Source organism: Rhinolophus ferrumequinum, chromosome 15 (genome assembly GCF_004115265.2).
Source record: "Rhinolophus ferrumequinum isolate MPI-CBG mRhiFer1 chromosome 15, mRhiFer1_v1.p, whole genome shotgun sequence".
NCBI lineage: Eukaryota > Metazoa > Chordata > Mammalia > Chiroptera > Rhinolophidae > Rhinolophus > Rhinolophus ferrumequinum.
This window is the reverse complement of record NC_046298.1, coordinates 33,162,861-33,182,787: the sequence shown is the minus strand read 5'-3', so window position 1 is coordinate 33,182,787 and position 19,927 is coordinate 33,162,861. Positions and strand designations below refer to the sequence as shown.

At 58.1% G+C, this 19,927-nt stretch overlaps 1 protein-coding gene across 1 annotated transcript in view; it reads right to left on the bottom strand.

Moving 5' to 3' along the window:
- Nucleotides 1-19,927, bottom strand: part of ZFPM1 (zinc finger protein, FOG family member 1) — a 74,694-nt gene that overhangs the window by 13,183 nt on the left and 41,584 nt on the right. The window contains exon 4 of the mRNA XM_033128101.1: nucleotides 6,292-6,425. Within this exon, the coding sequence (XP_032983992.1) occupies nucleotides 6,292-6,425 (134 nt within the window). The remainder of the gene's footprint in view (nucleotides 1-6,291; nucleotides 6,426-19,927) is intronic.

The following is a 19,927-nucleotide window of genomic DNA, read 5'->3' as shown; positions in this document are numbered from 1 at the left end:
AGGGGAGGTGGGGGCCCTGTTGTGGGGTAGGAGGGGTCCAGCGTAGGGAGCAGACAGCCCTGCAGAAGGTCAGTGGGGTACTGGGCCTCCCTTGTGACACCATGGGCAGGTTCGTGGGAGGGCAGGGCTAGGGCAGGCCAGGGTGGGCTCTGACTGGCCCCCCCCACCTGAGAAGCCTCATCCACGTCCCCACTCACCTTGACAAAAACAACAGCCTTTCAGTTTTTGAGCCCCTCTTGTGAAGAACCCATTTCACAGGTGAGGAGACTGAGGCCTACAGAGGTGAATGGCGCTCAAAGCCATGGGATGTGGCTGTGTGTACACAGGACTAGAATCCAAGTCTGCATGAGCTCTACTGCATCACTGCAGCCTTTTCATTCATTCATTCATTCATTCAGCCAGCAAATAGTCCCTGAGGGCCTGCTTTGTGCCAGATGTGGGGACACTGTCAACAGAACACACAGTCCCTGATGTCTCGGTGTGGAGGCTGGAATGGAGAGGCCAGCAAGAAACAAGCCATTGAGGCTGGAGGGGAAAGTGCTAGAGAAACAGGGACAGGCTGAGAAGGGCTGCGGCCTGGCCGAGGTGGGGGCAGGATGTGGACTGCTGTAGACAGGGCCGTGGGGTGGGGCCTGGAGAGGTGAGGAGGGAAGCTATGAGACATCAGAGGGGAGGGGACATCAAAAGGGAGGGAGAGCAGAGGAGGGGACAATAGGGTAAGGAACAGAAGGGGGGAGGGCATGGCATTGGGGAGGGCCATGTGGCCCCTAGCTGTTTTCCTCAGGGTGGCCCTAGCCTTAGGGAGGGAGCCAGCCAGTAGGTGCCCTGACTCCAAGGGAGGGCTGGCCAGGGCTGAGGAGGAGAGGCCTTTCCCAGCCCTCAGATGGGTCTTTCCAGTGTGTGGGGAGGGGTACTAAGTCCCTTAGACCAGCTGAGTCCTTCTCCTGAGACCCCAGGAACCCAGCCGAGGTTGACCGTAGCCAGAGACCCTTCACGCCACGGCGCCTTCCACACCCCCTGGCACTTTCCCAGCTCCCACAATAGCAGGTAGGTGTGGAGAGGAAGTGTGCCAGGGGCCCAGAAAGGCCAGCAGCAGGTCTCCTGTCTGGGGCTTGTCCCCGGGAGGGCACCCACCCCATGCCGCCCTCTTGCCTCCCCTGGTGCTCCAGCAGAGCCCAGACCTGACCATCCCCTCAGGGGCCACCCACGAAGGGCCAGGGGCCAACCTGGCCACACCCTCGCTCTGCTGCTTGCCAGCTCTGTGCAGTGGGATGCATGAGGCCCTCAAAGATACGTCCACCCCGCAGCCTGATGTGATCGTTTGGAAAAACGGTCTTTGCAGCTATGATTAAATTAAGGATAATCCAGATGAATGATTATCCAGGTGGGTCCTAAAGTCAATGACAAGTGTCCTTGAGAAGGAGAGAAGAGACAGGGAGAAGAGGAGGCAGAGGTAGGACGGATACATCTCCAAGCCAAGGAACCCCAAGGATCACCAGCAGTCACCAGAAGCTGGAGAGAGGCCTAGAATGAATTCTCCCTCAGAGACCCCAGAAGGAACCAGCCCTAATGGCACTTGGCCTGAGAACTGGGAGAAAATACAATTCTGCTTAAGATACCCGTATTGTGGTACTTTGTGACAGCAGCCACAGGACACTCTTACAGGCTGGGGCCCTCTCTGAGCCTCAGTTTCCCCATCTGTACAATAGAGTAGTTGGAACTGCTGCCTCATGGCCGAGGTAGGTCAGCAGTGTCAGTGTAAACCTCGAGCTCAGGGCCTGTTGGGGAAGAACCGCTGCGGTCCTAGTCATCTGTTAGCACCCCATCTCTGAACCAGGCTACACCCCAGTAATGTGGGAGGGGAGCACAGCCTCAAGGCATTCCCGTGGGGTTCTATGGGGCTGCAAGGTTCATAGGACAGAGGACGATGGGCTGGGGTGTTGGGAAGACGCTCCTGGGAGCACGGAGCACGGAGAGGCTCACGGGCTGGTAAGTAAGGAGGCAGTGCTGGGACGGGCACGGGCAGGAATGGCTGGCAGGCCAGCTCCAGTTGTTGTGCCCAGACCTTCGTGGGTAGCAACTGCCTGCTGTCAGGGTGTGTCCACAACATGTCATGTGTCACTGACTCCCTCTTTGCAGGTAGGAGCATTGAGGCTGGACAGCTGCAGCCAGCAGTGGGACGCCCCCTTGCACCTGGCACAGTGAGAAGAGGCTGCCCTGATGTAGAATGCTTGGAAACATTTCAGCAGGTGAGCAGAGCAGGACCCAGGGCAGCTTGCAGTGGATCCCTACCTGGGTAAAGAAAGGGCTTGCAGCACCCCACACCTGGGCTGGATGTCCCAAAATCCCGGGGAAAGCAGTGTAGTGATGGGTGTGTGTGCGGGGTCTTCCCTGTGTATTCCCATGTCCCTTGTGAATTTATAACCTATTACAAACAGATGTAAGTGAGAATCAGAGAGAGAAAAAGAGAGAGAAAGACACAGTACTAGGAGTACATTTGGGCATCCTGCCTCAGCCCATACCAGTCCCTGCTGTGAGGTTTGGCGCTGCCATGACAGTGACAGCTGACACCAGCCTTCGGGGCTCCCAGCATGGAGGGCCACTCAGAGCCTGGGGTGCCTCCAAGGGCCCCAGCCCCAGCTCTAGCTCCCTCTCCAGGTGAAGGACCAAGGAAGCCTACCTCTACACCTCAACTTGGGCAAAACCTCACCTAGCGCCACTCCGCACGTCAGGGCCCAGGGGGTCCCCTTTTCACCTTTCAGGCAGGGTCTTTCCCACTGAACCTGCCGCCCTGCATGGTAGCCATGGGGCCCCTCCTAGGTCTCACTGATGTCTTATGGCTAAAGTGGGTGAGCCCTGGGGGGACAAACGGGCAGACAGATGGGCCAAGCTAGGGGTGAGAGTTGGTTCATTCATTCATTGATTCATTCATTTGTCCATTCATTCATTCATCCACCCACCATCCATTTATTCACCTAGCCACCATCCCCTCATCCATCCTTCCATTCATCCTGAACATTCCTTTTGTATCTGACTGCAAATTTTAGAACCGGCTGGGTCTTCAAGCCCTGATTTCCAACAGTGGAAGCCGCTAGTGGATCAGGCAGGGATCTCCCAGAGGTCACACAGCAGGCTGGTGCCAGGACCAGCTCTCAACCCCCCCGCCAGGCTCTGTGCCCCCCTGTGTCCTTCCTGGGGCTCTCACCCGAAACGTCCAGCTACCATGCCCCCCGCCTCCCGCTCCAACCTGCACGTGTCCCCACAACTAGGAGACCAGCAGGAAAGGGCGGCCATTACGCATCAGCGCCCCTCCCCCTCCTGCCTCTCCAAAGGGAGAAGACAAACCTCCTGGCAGCGAATGGGACGATATGGGGCAGGAGGTGTGTGGGGGGAGAGAACTGGGACCCATCAGCTGAGCTTGATAAAGGGCCCGCTGAAATGTTAGTAAAAATATTTAGACAATAAATGAAGTATCAGAAAGGCACGCATATCTTTAAGAAATCAATCATCTTGTATGGTGCGTCTGGACACTCGGCGCCAAGGCACAGATAGCGCCTGCTGGGGAGATAAGGGTTAATCAAGGATTTAATTCTGCAGGAGATAAAGCTGCGGGGAAGAGTGAGGCTCCTTCCTCTCTGGGCTCCTCCACTAGAACCTCAAAGGCCACTGGCTTCTCTGGCGCTGGCTCCCTCGCTCCCCTTGGACATTATCTCTCCGCTTGGAGAGGGTTTCCAGCCTCGTGCCAAGTCTCCCCAGGGTGACCTGTGCCCCAGGCCCAAGGAGGACAAAACTCCCAGAGAGGAGGCTGCAGGCGGGAGGACCGGGTGTGCGTGGGGCTGGCTGGGCCGTCTCCGACCCCTAGGCTGTCCTCACAGAGCCTGCAGGGCTCTCTGGGGTTGGGCTGAAATGGGTTCCAATTCTCCCTCTGCTATTTGATCGGATGACTTTGGAAAGTCACTTAACCTCTTGCAGCCTCAGTTACTTCATCTGTAGACTAGGGACAGAGGTCTCCACCAAACAGGGTGGAAGGGAGGAGGAAACGAGGTGCTGGAAGGATGCGCGCACAGCACAGCACAGTGTGGGGAGAGAGTCTGGAACACACACCTGTCCATCTTGGAAGGGGCTGATTATCTCCAGGAGGGAACAGATGAGAGAGGTGTAGGCCCCACTCAGGACTTGCCGAGACACGCAGTCCTTAGCTACCCTGACTTTGTCCCATCCCTGCTCATGGGTTTTCTTGACACTTTGAGTTTAGAGATGAGAGCCAAAGAGCTCGCAGCTCTCCCACTCCTCCTTCCAACTATTAAGTGCCCCCCAACAGCCTACCCTCTGAAGAGTCAATTGCTGCTTGAATGCCTCCAGTGACAAGAAGCTCACTGCCTCCAGAGATTGTTCTAAACACCAGAGCCTCCGTCCCATAGGGGAGCCAAAATCAGGCTCCTTTCACGGAGCCAAAATCCACCCTGGAGCTTCCACTGTTTCCTCCCTGCTTGGGCCACAGGACAAGACGGTCATCCCTGCTGCAAGGCTGCTGGCTCTAATGCCTGCCGAGCTCTGCCCTGTGGTAGGCACTACATGTGGATCATCTCTCCTCTAACCTGCCCGGCTGTCCTGGGAAACAGGTATGCCGCCAGCTTCCCCACAGATAAGTTGCAGCTCCTCTGCTATGGGGAGGCTGGAGGGTTTGCAGGCTGAAGTCTCAAAGATCCTTCAGGGCTTCCCTGTTTCACCCCAATGTCCCAAAGACTGAGGAAACAGAAGCTCAGAGAGGTTAGGGGCCTGCCTGGGGACACACAGCAAAATAGCCACAAGGTAGAAGACCCCAGGATCCAGATCCTGTGCCATGGGGGCAGCCTAGCCATGAAGGTGGGCACCCTTTGTCCTGGACCAGCCTCCCACGGACTTGCTGAGCAGTCTGGGCAAGCGCCTAATTTTCTGATCCTGGCTGCTCCGCCATGACAGGCAGTGTGGGTGGCCCAGGGGGCCTCAGCTGGTTTGCACATTTGGACCCTGGGAGATTTCTCTAATCTCCTGAGGCCTAGGTCCAAGCCCAGAGTTTCTGACGCAAGGTGACCCAGAGCCCAGGTTTTATTGCCCATGGGAGTGGGAGGGGGCTATGAGCACTGGTCCAAGGGTCTGCAGCTGGGGATTCTGCCTATGATACCCATCAGCCCTTGGACACTACTCTAGGCAGAGTTCCTGGGGCCCTGGTTTCTGCAACTGAGAAACAGAGGCTCTAACTGCCAGGTTGGAGCTAGTTAGAATTGTCAGGGCAACATCTGGCCTCCAGGTGCAGGTGTTGGGGGAGAGACCCACCCACACAACCCCACCATTGCCTGCTAACTATACGGAGGCTGATTGGAGGACCATACCTGGGGCCTTGGGACCAGGAGACCCAGCACTGGGGGCACTCACTAGCTAGTATATACCCCGAATCAAGCCACACCTGAATGCCACATCAGGAATCAAAAAGGGCCCAGGCCATGGATGTGCCTGCACACTGGGAACACCTGAGCCTGGGCCTGAGTGGACCAACCTCTCAGCCAGGTGCTGCCTGGCCTCCGAGGCAAGGGCCGTCAGGACCAGGAAGTGTTTCCTGAACATTCATCATACACAGACCCCTCCAGGTTCCCATACCATAGGCTGCCCCTTCTGCTGCCCCATGCTTACTCATTTCTCATAACTGATGAGCTAGCCACATGCCAGGTCCAGCCCGACGACTTGGCTCCTTGTTGCTTCCTCTCCTTGAAAGCCTTTCTCCTCTGCCTTACCAACTTCTACTCATCCATTAAGGGCCCACTTTAAAAAACCCCTTCTAGCCGTGAGCCGCTCTGAGTGGCTGACTGACAACCGGCGACCGACCGCCTCAGCCAGGAGGGGGGAGGGCAAGGCCCATAATACCAGCCTGGGCCAGGGAGCTGCGTCCTACACAGCTAGACTGAGAAACAACGGCTTGAACCGGAGTGAGGTGGGGAGGTGGAAGAAGGGGAAAAAACCAAAACAAAACAAAACCCCTCCTTCAGGAAGCCTTTCTTGTGTCACACCAAGGTCCCAAAGGCCCCACATCACCTCTTCGAGGAAGCCCTCCTTGTGCTCCCAGGCAGTTAATCCCTCCCTGCCATCCTGGTCCCAACACCCACATCTCCCATGGAGTAGTGGGAGCTCCTGGGCTGGAGTCTAACCCGGGCCTGGCTCAGGGGGGGTCAAAGGGACCTGTGCCCTGGACAGGATGCTGCCCTGGCCACTCCCCTGTGGCTGGTGGGTGGGCTAGCCATGGTTGGGGCTTCTTACCAGTTCGGCCTGCCTGGGGGATGAAGCTCTGCTCTGGATGCTCCCTCGGAATGGGCCCCAGGAAAGGCCCTCAGTGAGGCTGTGTCGAGCTCGCACGCACTTCTGCCCGTCCTGCAGGACCTGCTCCAGCTCGTCTGTGCGGAGAAACATCAGAGGTGAGAGGTGTACGTGCTGTGGTGACTGCTGAGCCCTGCTGCCTGCCCAGGTCCAGCTCACTTCTGCAGCCCCAGTCCTCCAGGAGCCGTTGGGAGGCTGCAAGGCAGAGAAGGGAGGGCCGCCCTGTGGGCTTGGGCCTGAGTTACAGGGATGGTGGCTGGTGCCTGGCTTTGGGGGTTAGGGCAGCCCCTGTGCCAAGACTGTTTCTAGAGACAATGGGCTGCAGAGATAGGACAATGAAGGGTGCCTGCAGCTGGATTTGAGGAGGCAGGTGCACAGCTCAGGAACCATGGCTGCTGTGTCAGGAACATACCTGGCCCTGAGACCACAGCTGCCGTATCAGGGACACCTATGACCCTCATGCAGTCAAGGGTGGCACTGGCAAGGTTGCCTGTGCCTAAGATGCAAGCATGAAGCCAGGTCACCCCTGCTGCCTGTGTTGGGTGGGCCCAGAGCAGAGGACAATGATGCTGACGAGACCCACCCAGTCCCCTCCATGTCGGCCAAGTCCCCGAATCTGCACAGCAGGCCAGTGAGGGCAGCTGTGGAAATGCTGGGCCTTGCTTTCCGCATCTATCAGATGGGATCCCCAATACTTCCGACCTCCTCAGGGTGGTAGAGGATGGAAGGAGTTAATCCACCTAGCATGCTTAGCACCAGGGCCTGGTGGAGGAACCGAGGCACAGAGCCAAGCACTCTCTCCAAGTCCCTCAGCAAAGCCAGAATCTAACCTAGGTGATGCTGAGGTCAGCACCGTTTACTGCCTGCATGCAGATCGGCAGGGACACCTGAACACTGCTGCTCCCATATCCCTCTCAGAACCTCTGCTCGCTCTCCTCAAGGTCTGTGCCTGGACTCTTGCTGAGGCCTTTGGCTAGCCGCGGCCTCTCTCACAGTCTGTCACCTAGCTGAGGGTGGAAGACACCCAGGGGGCTGTGGCTTCCTGTGCCATGGGCAGGGGCCATGTTCTCCGGGCTATGCCAGCTCGCGTGGCCTTGGCTATGACTCTCATGGCATGGCTAGAGTGGCATCCGCTGCAGGGCCACCTGCAGGATTCTGTTGTTTCTACACACAGACAGGCCTGAACTGTGAGCCCCTGCTGCGGTCATTGTCATGGGGCAGGACCTTGGGGTCAAACAGGGTCTGCAGTCAGGCTTCGGGGTTCAGCCCAGCCTCATGCATACTCCTTATGACTTTGTAGAGTGCGCTGAATTGTGGTCCCCAAGAATATGTCCACTCAGAACCTGTGACTGTGCCCTCATTTGGAAAAAGGGTCTTTGTAGATGTAATCAAGTTAGGATCTCAAGAGGAGACCATCCTTTATCATCCAGGGGGCCCGAAATCCAATGACAAATGTCCTTACAAGAAGAGGCACACAGAAGAAATGAGAGGAAGAATCTTGGCCACGTGAAGACCAGGGCAGAGATGGAGTGCTGCAGCCGGGAGGAAGCTGTGCCTGAGGTCCCCGGAGCTGGAGGTGGCAGGAAGGACCCTCCCCTGGGGGAGCCTCTAGAGGGAGCACGGCCATGCTGACACCTGGACGTGGGACGTCTGGCTCCAGAACTGTGAGAGAATAGATTTCTGATGTGTTACGGCACCAAAGTTGTGCAAATGTGCCAGGGCTGCCCTGGGAGACTCACACCTGCATGTTACCTGTACCCCCCCGAGCCTCAGGGTCCTCATTGGACAAGGGGATGGTGGTGGCTACGGCCTCCGAGGGCAGCCTCTCCTAAGGCTGCACACACTCTGCCCAGGAAGGCCAGGCAACCTTATGCCTCAGGTGCCACCAGGCTGCCTGGGCCCATGGAGGCCTCACGTGGCCTGGCCTGGTCCCTGAGCGAGTGCTGCTGTGGCGGCCCCACTTCCTGGAGCCCCGATTGGGCCGGCTGTGGCCTTAATGGGCCCGATTATCAGATAACTGCCGGCCTAATGGCAGAGATAATGTGTAAATATGCCAGGAGGCCTGACTAAAACGTTCTAACTGGGTCCTTGTCTTCCCTGGGGCAGATAAGATGGCAGGGGACCAGGGCGAGGCCGAGGAGGCCGGCGCCCCTTTATCAAACCTGCAGAGAGGGGGGCAGAGGCCGGCTCTGTCACTTCGTGGCCTGCCCACGAGCGGCCTCATTCCCTACCAGCCCACCCAGGATGCATGGGTCCCAGCCCATGGGCCCATCCCCTGGCCCTTGCAGGGACTGGCACTGAGGGGCTGAGTGAGAGCCAGCTGGTCATCAGGGATGAAAGTGTAGCCCAGCTGCATGCAGTCACCAGATCCTGCCCAAGTCGCCCTATGAAGCTGGCCCTCTCCTTGTGTCCCCTGGACAGATGAGGAAACCAAGGCCATGCACCTGGCAGCAGGATGCCAGGATCTGAACCCAGGCCACCCGGCTCCACGTGCTGACCTGGGGTCCTGGACCCTTGTGTCCTGGGTATATCTGGGTCTCGGACTGTCCACGTGGCTGGCCTTCAGGGGTGGGTGTGTGTGAGGGAGAGATGGAAGAGGCTGTGTAGACACGAGCTTGCTGGGCACTCATTTGTCCATCCGTGCCTCTGTCTGTCCAGCCATCTGATGGGTCCGAGTGCTGCTTCTGAGTCTGGTGGAGAGCCCACCAGGGACTGAACCTGTGCGCTACCCACTCAGGGCACTGGGGTCAAGAGGGAAGCATCCAGAATCCTAAAGCAATGGCCTGTCCCCACCCTGACAACCAGACACACACTAAGCCACACAGGAGTTGGCCCGCACTTGGGCCTCTGGACAGTGGTGCCCATGGGTCTCTCTGGGCACTATTTCCCCTGCTGGTGCCATAGACAGGACAGGGATAGTGGGCACCGCTCCCTCTGTTCTCACATATTTTCCTTTCCATGTACAGAATGTTCATGAAGAAGCTGTTCTTGGCCTTGTTGGTCATGGAGTCCCCACGAGGAGACGACGTCTTTCCTCTGAGGCTGGCACCCACCTTCCTGAGGGAAAAGGAACTCGGAATTCAGCTCACGTCTTCCCATGTGTGGGCCAAGCCCCACCCAGACTCAGGGACATGGAGGGGGAGGGAGGTGGCTGACTCAGGTCACCTCTTGAACAACAAGAAGAGTGGGGCCGCCCTGGGTCTGCCCCAGCTTGTCACACCTGTGGGGGGCCTGTCGTCCCTCTCCTGGAGCCCTCGCTCTGGCTTGTCCCCTGCCCTTGTGTGAGTAGAGGAAGGCACAGAGCCAGTGGGCCCCTCACCTGCCCACGCGTGAGCCCACAGGCAAACGGCCGTGCTCCCTAATCAGAGCCCCACGGCTGGTGGGCCAGGCCTCTAGATAACAGCATGATTGGTGTTCCCCATGGCAGCTGCTCCATTTCTGGGTATCACGCACGGCCAGAGAAAGCTGGCTCCTGATAAAGGCGGCCATTCTGCACCCAGGAGCAGAACCCACCATTCAGAGCTTGATGGAGGCTGGTCAAAGCCTGGGAAAGGTGGGAGGCCAAGGAACTGAGACCTGGGCTGGGGATTGGCAATGGTCACCATGACAACCCATCTCCCTGATCCTAGGGAGACCATTTCTGGTGCCCCCTGTGGGTGGCTATAAGGCCATGGCAGGTGCCTAGCTTGATGAGCGGAACACGGCTGGATTTCAGCCCCAGCTCACCCACCGCCCTTGTGCAGTGCACAACCTGTGCAACTGTCCACGGTGGCCCTAGTGATGTTCAACACCCATCTGCTCAGATAACCTATTTCCAGCTCCCAGTTCCTGCTCAATCCCTTGCATGGCCGAAGTTGGGTCAAGCATGGTTAAAGCCCAGTTAGCACCTAGCAGAGACTCTCATGACCAGAAGAAAAATTGCATCAGAAAAGTGGGGGTGGGTAGGACCACCTACTCCTGACAGACTGGGTATCAGTTCAAGGCCAGGCATGAATGAAAGCAGAAATGAGTGAGGGAGAGGGGCTAAGGGGTAGGAGATGCTGAGCCAGGGGTGACAACTGGCAAGGAGAGTGACAGGCAGGAAGATATAGTTCTTTTTAAACAGTCTCTGTAACAGCTGGAGGACCCAGACAGGGGTGGCTATGAAGATGGTCAGCTCCCAACCACACTGAGAGGAAATCCAGGACCCAGGAAGGCCCAGGAGCACCCAAGCCATATCCTGAACTCAGGCTGGAGGTGAGCCTGAAACCCAGGTTTCTGGACTGATGGCTTAGGGCTCACTCAGTCACAAAACCCCGTATGGGCAGCTGGGCAGGGACAAGGGAGGCACAGGGCTCTGTGGTGGCATTTCCCATGGTGGGACAGTGACGGTAGGCTTCCAGGTGAAGTGTCCTCCTCCCTGGTCATCTCTGGTGAACTGTATCTCTGTTTCCTCCTCCCCAGCTCCAGAGCAGCTGGGGTGAACAAGGCAGAGAGAGACACCAGCTCCAGCCAGGTCCTGGCCAACTCTCCCCCGCTCTATTTATCCTGGTCCCTGTCCCGTCAGCTGGAGAGTCGGGGTGATGCCATTTGCTCTGAGAAGTCACAATGCTCACATGATTTCTGGCCTTAGCCCAGCACCTGGCACAATCCACAGGGATTCTTCCTAGCCACACTGAACATATTCTCTAGTGTACAGAGCAGGAGACTGAGGCTCAGAGAGGGTAAGCAACCAGCCCAAAGTACACAGTAGGTTGGTGGGATTTGAATCAGAGCTCCAGCCACACTCATGGCCAGGGTTTGACACCTTTTCTGGGCTGAGGCAGGAGGCAATAGAGAAAACAGAGGACAAGGGGGCTGCCGGAGGGGCTGTGGGGGGCACGGCAGGCCGGCCCTCAGCTTTCCTGTCCTGTGGCTGACTTCCTGCTTTGTCCTCAGTTTCCCCATCTGCAGATGGCCTCCTCTGGGGGATGGGCAGGCCCATGCTGCCTGGGTGGAACCCCTACCCCCATAGGGGTTGTGCTATCACTACAGACACAGCATCGGGACAAAGACTAATTTATTCTGGCAAACAACCCCACACACGTTATTTCCAGAACAAACATGCCGCACAGGATTCAATTTCATCCCCAAGCATCTGCAAGGAACCAGATGAGAAAATCCAGCCTTTGCATATTTATATGATTTACATATCTATTTAGGTCTCAAAATGCTCCCATGGCATCCTGAGGGGACAGAGAAGGGAGGCAGGGCTGATTGTTGCCACCCAGGCCAGCTCAGGACACACTCTTGGGAGAGCCTGTTGGAGGGGGTGGCCGGGTGGGAGAATTGTAGTCTGGAATTAAGAGGCTGGGGCCAGGCCAAGGCCGCCTCTGCCTGGCTCTCGCTGAGCCTCAGTTTACCTGCTGGGCTGGTGCCTGGGCAAGTAGAGGCCAGTATTTTGGTAGGTATGGCCAGCATTGCTTTTCCTCTCCTGGGAGCCCAGGTACCCTGAGGTCTAGGGCACAGACTGGGGCTGCCACTGAGCTGCTGCCTTCAGCTTCGGCTCCTAGCTCTGCCCCTACCCTGGAGCTCATGATAGCCTCCCTCAACAATATGAGTAACAACCCAGTGAGAAAGTTCCACTCTTTCAGCCCCATCCCACAGAGGCAGCCCAGAGAGTTTGAGCAACTCTCTCAGGGTTGCACAGCAGTCACCCCACATAGACCAGGCCCAAACTCCTTTCTGATGGAAGATCCAGGGCTCCAACCTGGACCATCCGCCTTGAGAGCTCACTGTGCTCAGCCTCCCAGGCCTCAGTTTCCCCCCTGAGCAATGGCCCCAGGAGGCTGGCCTGCAACTCTGACTTGGAGTGGCCTTGTGGGTTTGCAGGCATGTCCATGAGCTTGGGGGCTGCCTCCTGTACCCTGCTGGCTGGCCCCTCCTTCCAAAGCCCAGGCTCTCTAGTGAGCAGTGGCCTCCAGAGCAGAGTCCAGCCATCCTTCAGTCCACACCCTGAACGGTGGGCTGTGGGATCAGCACGTGGGCGCCCACCCTGGGGTCACTGCCAGCATCCACTTATCTAATCAGGCTCATCGTTCCCACTCAGCCCTGCCCTGTGGCTCCTGTGGGCCAGCTGCCTCGGCTTTGTTGGGGAGTGGCCCTATCTCAGGGATCACGCTGTTTGCCTTTGATAAAAGTCATAGAAAAGGGAGAGAAAAAGGAGTGAGAGGGCGAGAAGGAGGGAGAAAGAGAGGAGGAAAACCTTGGGGAGAGCAGGCACTACCCTGCCAGGTTTCTAGGTGTCTCTGTTGGGTGTAGGCCCAGAGTGGGGCTGGCTTGGAGGCTGTGTGGACCCTGAGAATGTGTGCTTCCAACACATCTGTATCAACATGGAAACCAGGCCCAGAGAGGGCGAGCGGTTCTGTGAAAGTCACACAGCAGATCATGGCTGGCCCCTCTCTGTCTGCCTTGGCCTGGTATCGACCGGCACAAGCTCTCCTGCAGTGATGTGTCATGTGGACCTGTTCACTCACACACCTGCTCAGCCCCTCCCACTGCAGACAAACCTCCTTGGATACCCCCCATTATTTGGAACATTGGGGGGCTGTGCCCATTTTACTGAGGGTGGCATGACTTGCACAAGGTCTCCGGATCGAAAGTCCATCCCTTTCCCTGCTCCCCACTTGACCCTCTTGACTGGGAAAGCTGTGAGCTGTGTGGCAGCTGAGCCCCTAAAAGATTGGGTGGCTGCTCCTCCTGCCCCATGTGGCCACCACCATCCAGGATCTGACCATCCTCTCTGCAACTTCAGCAACTGACCCTGGCCCTGCCTTCTGGGACTGAGCTGCCTTGAAGTTGGGGTGGGGGACTGACTCCAATTAACTCAACTGCTAGGGCATGATGTATAAACCTCTGTCAGCCCCTGCGTTTGTATCCTGCCACTGCCATCTCCCAGCTGGACAGGTCATTTCTCTTCCAGACCTATTTCCTCTTCTGTGAAATGGGGGATAAGAGCACCTGCCTCACAGGTCACTGCAAGGTGAAATGACATAATGGATACGGTATGGGAAGCACAGGGCCTGCACACAGTAAGTGCTCAATGAGCACTCAAGAAGCACGGCCCTCAGACAGCCAGTGAGGGTCCAGCTGGGCCAAGCTGCAGTCTCTGCCAAAACTTGGCCAGGTGCTCATCTCCTCTGGACCAAGGCCCCCTCCCTAAAACAGGTGACACCAGTGCCCACTCTCAGCAGTGACAGGGCTTCCTAATGGCTCTGGTATGGCATCACGGTGCTGATACAGCTGCAGCCACTACACCAAGCACCTCTGGCCCCAGCATGGCCTCCCCAGGATCAGGGAGATGGGTTGTCATGGTGACCGTTGCCAATCCCCAGCCCAGGTCTCAGTTCCCTGGCCTGAGATCTGCTGTGTGACTTCCCACCTTTCCCAGGCTTTGACCAACCCCCATCTAGCTCTGAATAGTGGGTTCTGTGTTATTTTATGCTATTGAAAGCCCAGCACTGACGATGTAAATGTGACCAAGACCAACGCCCATTTCACTGATGGGAAAAGTCAAAGAAGAAAAAATTTCTGGGAACCGCCCAACCAATGGCACAGGTCTCCTGGGCTCCCCAACCTGGTCCCACCACTACCCACGGAAGTCTCCGGCTTCTCACCCTGACCCCGTGTGTCCTCTGCCCAGTGTGGCCCCCAGGCCTGATTATGGGAGTCCAGCCTCTGTTGGCACCTAGTCCCCCAAGTGCCCAGGCTAGTGGGGTGCACAAAGCCTAAGTCCTCCCTGGGTGGGGGCGGGGAGAGTAGAGAAGTCTCCCCTTTCATTCCAGGTTACAGCTTTTCCAAGGGCTTCAAGCCCAGACCCTTCCTTCCTAAGAAGTATCCCACAGACCCTGTGCTCGCAGTGGCTGGCTGCAGGGGGCGAGACTGGAGGGGATACCAGAGTTCCCACTCTGAGGGCCCATCTTAAATTCCTCCCATGGGAGGTGGACACACCTGCAGGGAGACCCACGGCGGCCTGCTCAGCTCCCTGTCCCTACCTGAGGTTCTCCTTCCACTGGACGTGGGCCGAGTGCCTGCCCACCGGCTGAGGCAGCACCTCTTAAACCTCCCCTCTCCTGCCAAACTCTGCACTGTGGCTGCACCATGGAGGGTTGGCTGAGCCTGGGCAGAGCTGGCAAGTGACATTCCTGGGAGCTGATGGCAGAGGGGGCTGGCAATACGGCACTGTGGCCGGCTCCAATGTGAGCCAGTGGGTGCAGCCATAGTGCTCAGCACAGGGCTGGGGAGGGGGGCCCTCCAAGGCCTCTGTGTGCCCTACTGCACTCGTGTGTGCAGTGGAGGCAATGCCCTTGGCCACCGGCCCCTCCGCCTCCTGCTTTGTTGTATCCTGAGCGCCACTGCTCCCATCACTGTGGAGGAGCTGATGCCTGTATTTTATTAACTCTCTGTCTCTTCACTAGAATGCCAGCCCCTTAGGCCAGGGTCACCAACGGCTGTGTCTTGATGGCCCCGATAGTGCCGCGGACTCAGTGAACACCTGTGTCTGGAGCACGGTAGCAGGAGGTGGAACCGGAGCTGGACATTCCAGTCCAATCGACAAGCAGAGGCCTGGGAAATGGGGCAGCTGGTCCTGCCAGGCATGGGAGGGGCCCCATACCGGCCCCCTCTCTGCTTTTGTTCTCACCTACTGGCCACCTCCCTGCCCAACCCTGGGGAGGGGCCCAGCCACTGTGGGCCACTTCAGAGGGGTGGCGATCAAACTGTCCACCCACAAAGAGGCGGCAGGCAAGGAGAGGGATGACTGGGTCTGGAGTCCACATGGATTGGCCCCGCCAGCCAGCCAGGTGAGGGCCAGGCAGGGAGGGCAGCCCCAGGTGCTAGAGCCCCCGGCCCTGCCCCCCACCTCACCTGCCAGCTGGTGCCTGTGAACTTCTTTCCCTATCGCTGGAACATCACTGGGGATTATTGATTTTTTGATACAGAACAACAGCCCATCTTTATCGGGCTGAACCCTGGCCCCGGCTAATGGTGGAGCTGGGACCGCCTGGGATAGCTGGAGTGCAGGGTGGGGCCCAGCTCCTCCACCCCCAACCTCAGGGGCCCTTCATCACTAGCAGGCCCAGAGGCCTGTCCTGGCAAGAAGGTGGCCCTAGGGAAAGCAGGGCTTTCAAGGGCTGGGAAGGAGCTTAGCCTTGGCCATCCCTGGGACTGGGGCCACACTCAAGCCCAAAGGTGCCCTATCTGAGGCCCTGTGGGCAGCTCAGAGTCTTGGAGGAGGTTGTGGTGGGGGATTGTCTCGAAATCTGATCACTCCATCTGAATCCCCAAGATGGGGCCCCTTGGGGTGGGATGTCAGACACTCTGCCCCATCCAGGCATAGCCGAGAGGACGGGCTTGACTGGCAGGAGCAGCCATGAGGTGGGGCCTGAGACTCCCAGTGTCCTGGGCTCAGGACAGTGCCCTGTGCTCACTGAGTTTTCTGACAGGCCCCTCCCTGTTCCCCACCCTGGATGGAGCCTTCCCTTGGGCCCATGGAGCCTGGGAATCACAGCTTCCTGGGTGCCTCAAAGTGCGAGGACTCATGATCTCTCCTGCCTTCTGGAAAAGTTAACTGTCCATGGTCTCAGTCTTTCCACCTGTGAAGTGGGGAGAGGGAGCCCCGTAAGCTCCTGGGCCCTGGTACTTTGGTCTTGGGAAATTCTGAGTCCTGAACACTGGGGTCAGGGTCCCTGGCTCTCCCGGGCCCTGCCTTGTCCTGTGAGCAGGCTGGAAGCAGGATGTGTGATAAGGTAAAGAAAATACCTCCTGTGCAAATAGCTTATCTGGCCCCTATCGGCCTGGGCGTCCTGGCCCCTGCTCCATTTTTCCAGGGGCCGACGCCATTGAGGGGGCCCTTCCTTCTTGTCCAGCCTCCAGCTCACCACCTTTCAGCCCTTGGCCTGGCCAGCCTACCCGGTTCCCTGTGCCGGGCAAGGGCACAGCCCCTTTAGGGCTCTGTCTCTCCTCTGTAAATGGGCAGGAGGGGTGGGCATGAGGGTGAGTGAGGGTCTGGGCAGAGTCCCGATGGTTGAAAAGGTGAAGGTCCCGCCTCCCTCCTCCCTCCTCCCGGTGCTGGGACGCTGGGTGCTGGCCCCAGTTCCAGGTGAGTCCCCCGAGGGGGCAGCAGCAGGCACTGAGCTGACACCATTGAGAATATCATGACACTGCCACCACTACTAGGGTGAGCCCCTTAGGGACTACAAAGACTCTTCCAGGAAAGACGACAGACAGTCAGTCCCTGAGTACCTACTGACCTTTTATGAGCACCAAGCACCTCCCACCTGCTCCGCCCACAAAGGAGGTGTTTCCATGTGGGGAGGGAACTGAGGCTTAGGTAGAGCTATTGCTTACCCTGTACCCCACTAAGCCCTCACAGCTCTAACTGGGACACTGGCCCCCGACCCCAGGGTCTGTGAGGGATGACCCAGCACAAGGGGAGTCCCGGGACTTATTAAAACTCTCTTGCGAAAGCCGTGCATGTTCACTGCACTGTGTAAAACCAGCAGACCCTCTCTTTCATGGCACTGATCAACTGAATCCTCCAAACATCCCCTACCCCAGGGACTGGTTTATCGTCTTTACAGATAAGACTGAGGGGCAGAGAAGACCCGACCACACAGTAGGGCAGGGTGACTGAGCTCACACCCAGGCCCCCGACCCTGTCCAGTGCTCTATCCTTCATGCCCCTGAAGAGAAGGTGGGGAGAACAATGACTGGGCCTGCGCAGGGCTGGGGAGGAGGGTAAGGAGGCTCGGAGTACAGAGAGCCCTGCCCTGCACTAACGGGTACAGGCCGGTCTCCTCCCTGGACATAGCTCCCTCCTGCTGAGCCTCTACTCAGGAACTACTGGGGCTCCCCACTGGGCCCCAAATGGAACACTGTGCTGCTCATCCAGCTGAGCCTATGGCTAGGCTCCACTGGGGTCCCTGTCTCAGGGCCACAAGTGCTTGCTCCCAGTTCCACTGCTTGCCCCTGTCTCTCGTCTGCCAAGGTGACTGCATGTGCCCTCGGAGGCCCAGCAAAGGCCTTGGGCCCGGGGGCGGGGCAGGTAGAGTTTTGGTAGAACCAACAAAGCTCAGAAGGGAGTGGGAGATGGTGGGGCTTCCCACGTCAGCCCCAGATCTGCTATTGTTGCTCGTGCCCTTTGGTGCTGGGCATGACTGCCCACTGTGTGCGTGTGGGGAGATGCCCATGTTGGCAAAGCGGTGGGGACATCTGTGCAGAATTTGTTTCTTTTAGAACCATTTCTCCCTCTTCTTGTAGAAATTCTGCGGGCCAGCAAAAAAATAAAAATAAATGGCTTGCTATCTTCAACACGGCGCAATGACTATCCTCACCACTCTATGCCTGGCCATCCTGTGATTATTTTTCTGGGATAAATTCTAGAAGCTGAACTGCTGAGTCAAGGCAAGAGCATCACAGCTCCGTGTGGGGTCTGGGTGGCTCCAGCCTGGGCACCTGTGTTTGTGTGAGCACTTTCTGGTTGGGGCGGGGGGGCGAGCCCAGGTCCTCAGAGACCACTGTGTCCAGCAGCTTCAGGCAGCTGGGGGAGTCTTGGTGACAAAGAGGAAGACTGAGGCTCAGGGAGGCTGAAGAAACAGCGCAGGAGGCACTGGGATGGTCCAGATGGGTGCCTGGGGCCAAAGCCCTTCTAAGGACTTGCTGCTGAAGGCACGGGGGCATCCCATGGCGGGGGGGTGGGGGGGCTGAGCATGGGCGGGAATCCAGATGTCTAGAGGGGTAAAGGCGGGTTCTGGCACGGAGGGGAGAGGGCAGAGGCAGGCAGAGCCCCCTCCCCACTACAGCACACAATAAGCCCCCGAGATAGCATCACGCCTCATTTCAGGCCCCAGCTCGGCCCTTTCGGGCAGGATATGACCAGCCCTAGAGCCAATGGCGGCCCCTTTGTCCCATCTCCGGGGACCGATCTTATCGGCCTCGTCCACCGCTGCCGTAATGGAAAAACGTGGTGAGGAAATCAAAAGTTACGCACAGAGATAGAGGAATAATAAATAAATAAATAAGGAGCCCAGCTCGCCTGGCAGGGGGAGGGGATCTTCAAGAACAAAGTGTTAAGTCACGGCGGGGTGGAGTGCTGAGGGGTCAGCGGGGGCCTGGTTCCCATCCTGGATCTCAGAGAGCCATGCAGCACATCCAGCCTCAGTTTCCTCGTCTGTCAAGTAGGTGTGATGGAAGAGCCCACTACTCGGGCTGGGGGAGATCCTGTGACAAATGGTGCCTGGTACAAGGACAGTTGCCACCTACAACTGCCAGCGGGCTGCCTCTATTTCCTTCCCGGGCAATGAGAGCCAGCTGGTATAGGGGAGGGAACTCCCTGATGGTGACCCAGACGTGCCCCAGCTGAGGCTGCAGAACCCCAGGGAGAGCCTAACACCATGCCCTGGGGATCGCACAGCCCTGGGGACAGCCCTGGGGACAGCCCTGGGCATGCTTGGAGAGAGACACCACGTTGCACACGCTGCCCTGCCCTGCCCTCCTGGCACCTCAGACAGTCTGAGCACCCTGTCCCACAGAGGAACAGCTTGCGTCCAGAGAGGGGTACAGTAGGCCCAAGGCCCCCAGGTAGAGAGGTGACAGTTGGAAAATGGGTCTGCTCTGGTGTCAGTGTGGGGGCTGCGCCAGCAGGGAGTAATAGGACAGTAACAGTGCTGGTGACAGGGACAGTACTAGTGACAGTGCTGTAAGTGAGAGTAGCAATAACAGTACCCGTATTAGTGACAGTAATAGTGTTGGCAGCAGTGACACTGCTAGTCCCAGTGACACTGATAGCGCCAAGAAGGCTGACAGCATGACACCTGGTGACAGTACCAGGGGGGTATGAGCACTGGTGGTGGTGGAGGGATAATGCCAGCACTAGCACTGGCAATGACAACGGAACAGCGACAGTGGCCGTAATGGCAATTAGCGGCCTGCTGTCAAGCACCAGCCCTCCTGTTCCTTGGGGTCCTCTGTGTACATGTAGGACCATTTTACTGGGAGGCAACAGACTCAGAGAAGTGAGCTAACAAACCCCAGGCCACAGGGCTAGGCTACAGTAAGTCTGAGTTTGGGCCTAGGAGAACAGGAAGGGAAACTTCTGGAAAAGGCAGACAAGGCTCTCGGGTCTCCCCGGGTAGGGGTGGGTGAACCTGTACCCCACTGATGTTTGGCAGGGGCAGGCCAGGCAAAGGCTGATGCTCAGACACACAGCCGACCAGTGGGGTGAGCTGGCTGGGGCAGGAAGCCGGTGGGAGGGCGGAGGAGGAAGCGGGGCTTGATTAGCACCCGCGGCCAAGATAGGCTGCCCTGGCCATAGATAGGCACTCCCGGAAGGCTGGTGAGGTCAGTGGGCAGCACGGGCAGGCGGCCAGGCCTGGGCCCCCGAGCTCCAGCCATGCTCCTCGCTGGGCACCCTGCTGCCCACTCACCCTCCCCTGGAGCAGTGTCCACACCCTCCGAGGAGGGGCCCTAGAAGCCCATGAGAACTACACGGGGGCTGGGCCAGGAGAGGGTGGGCGAGAGCCCCTCCCTGGGAGGTGGACTGAGGGTTCAGGTCTCTCAATCA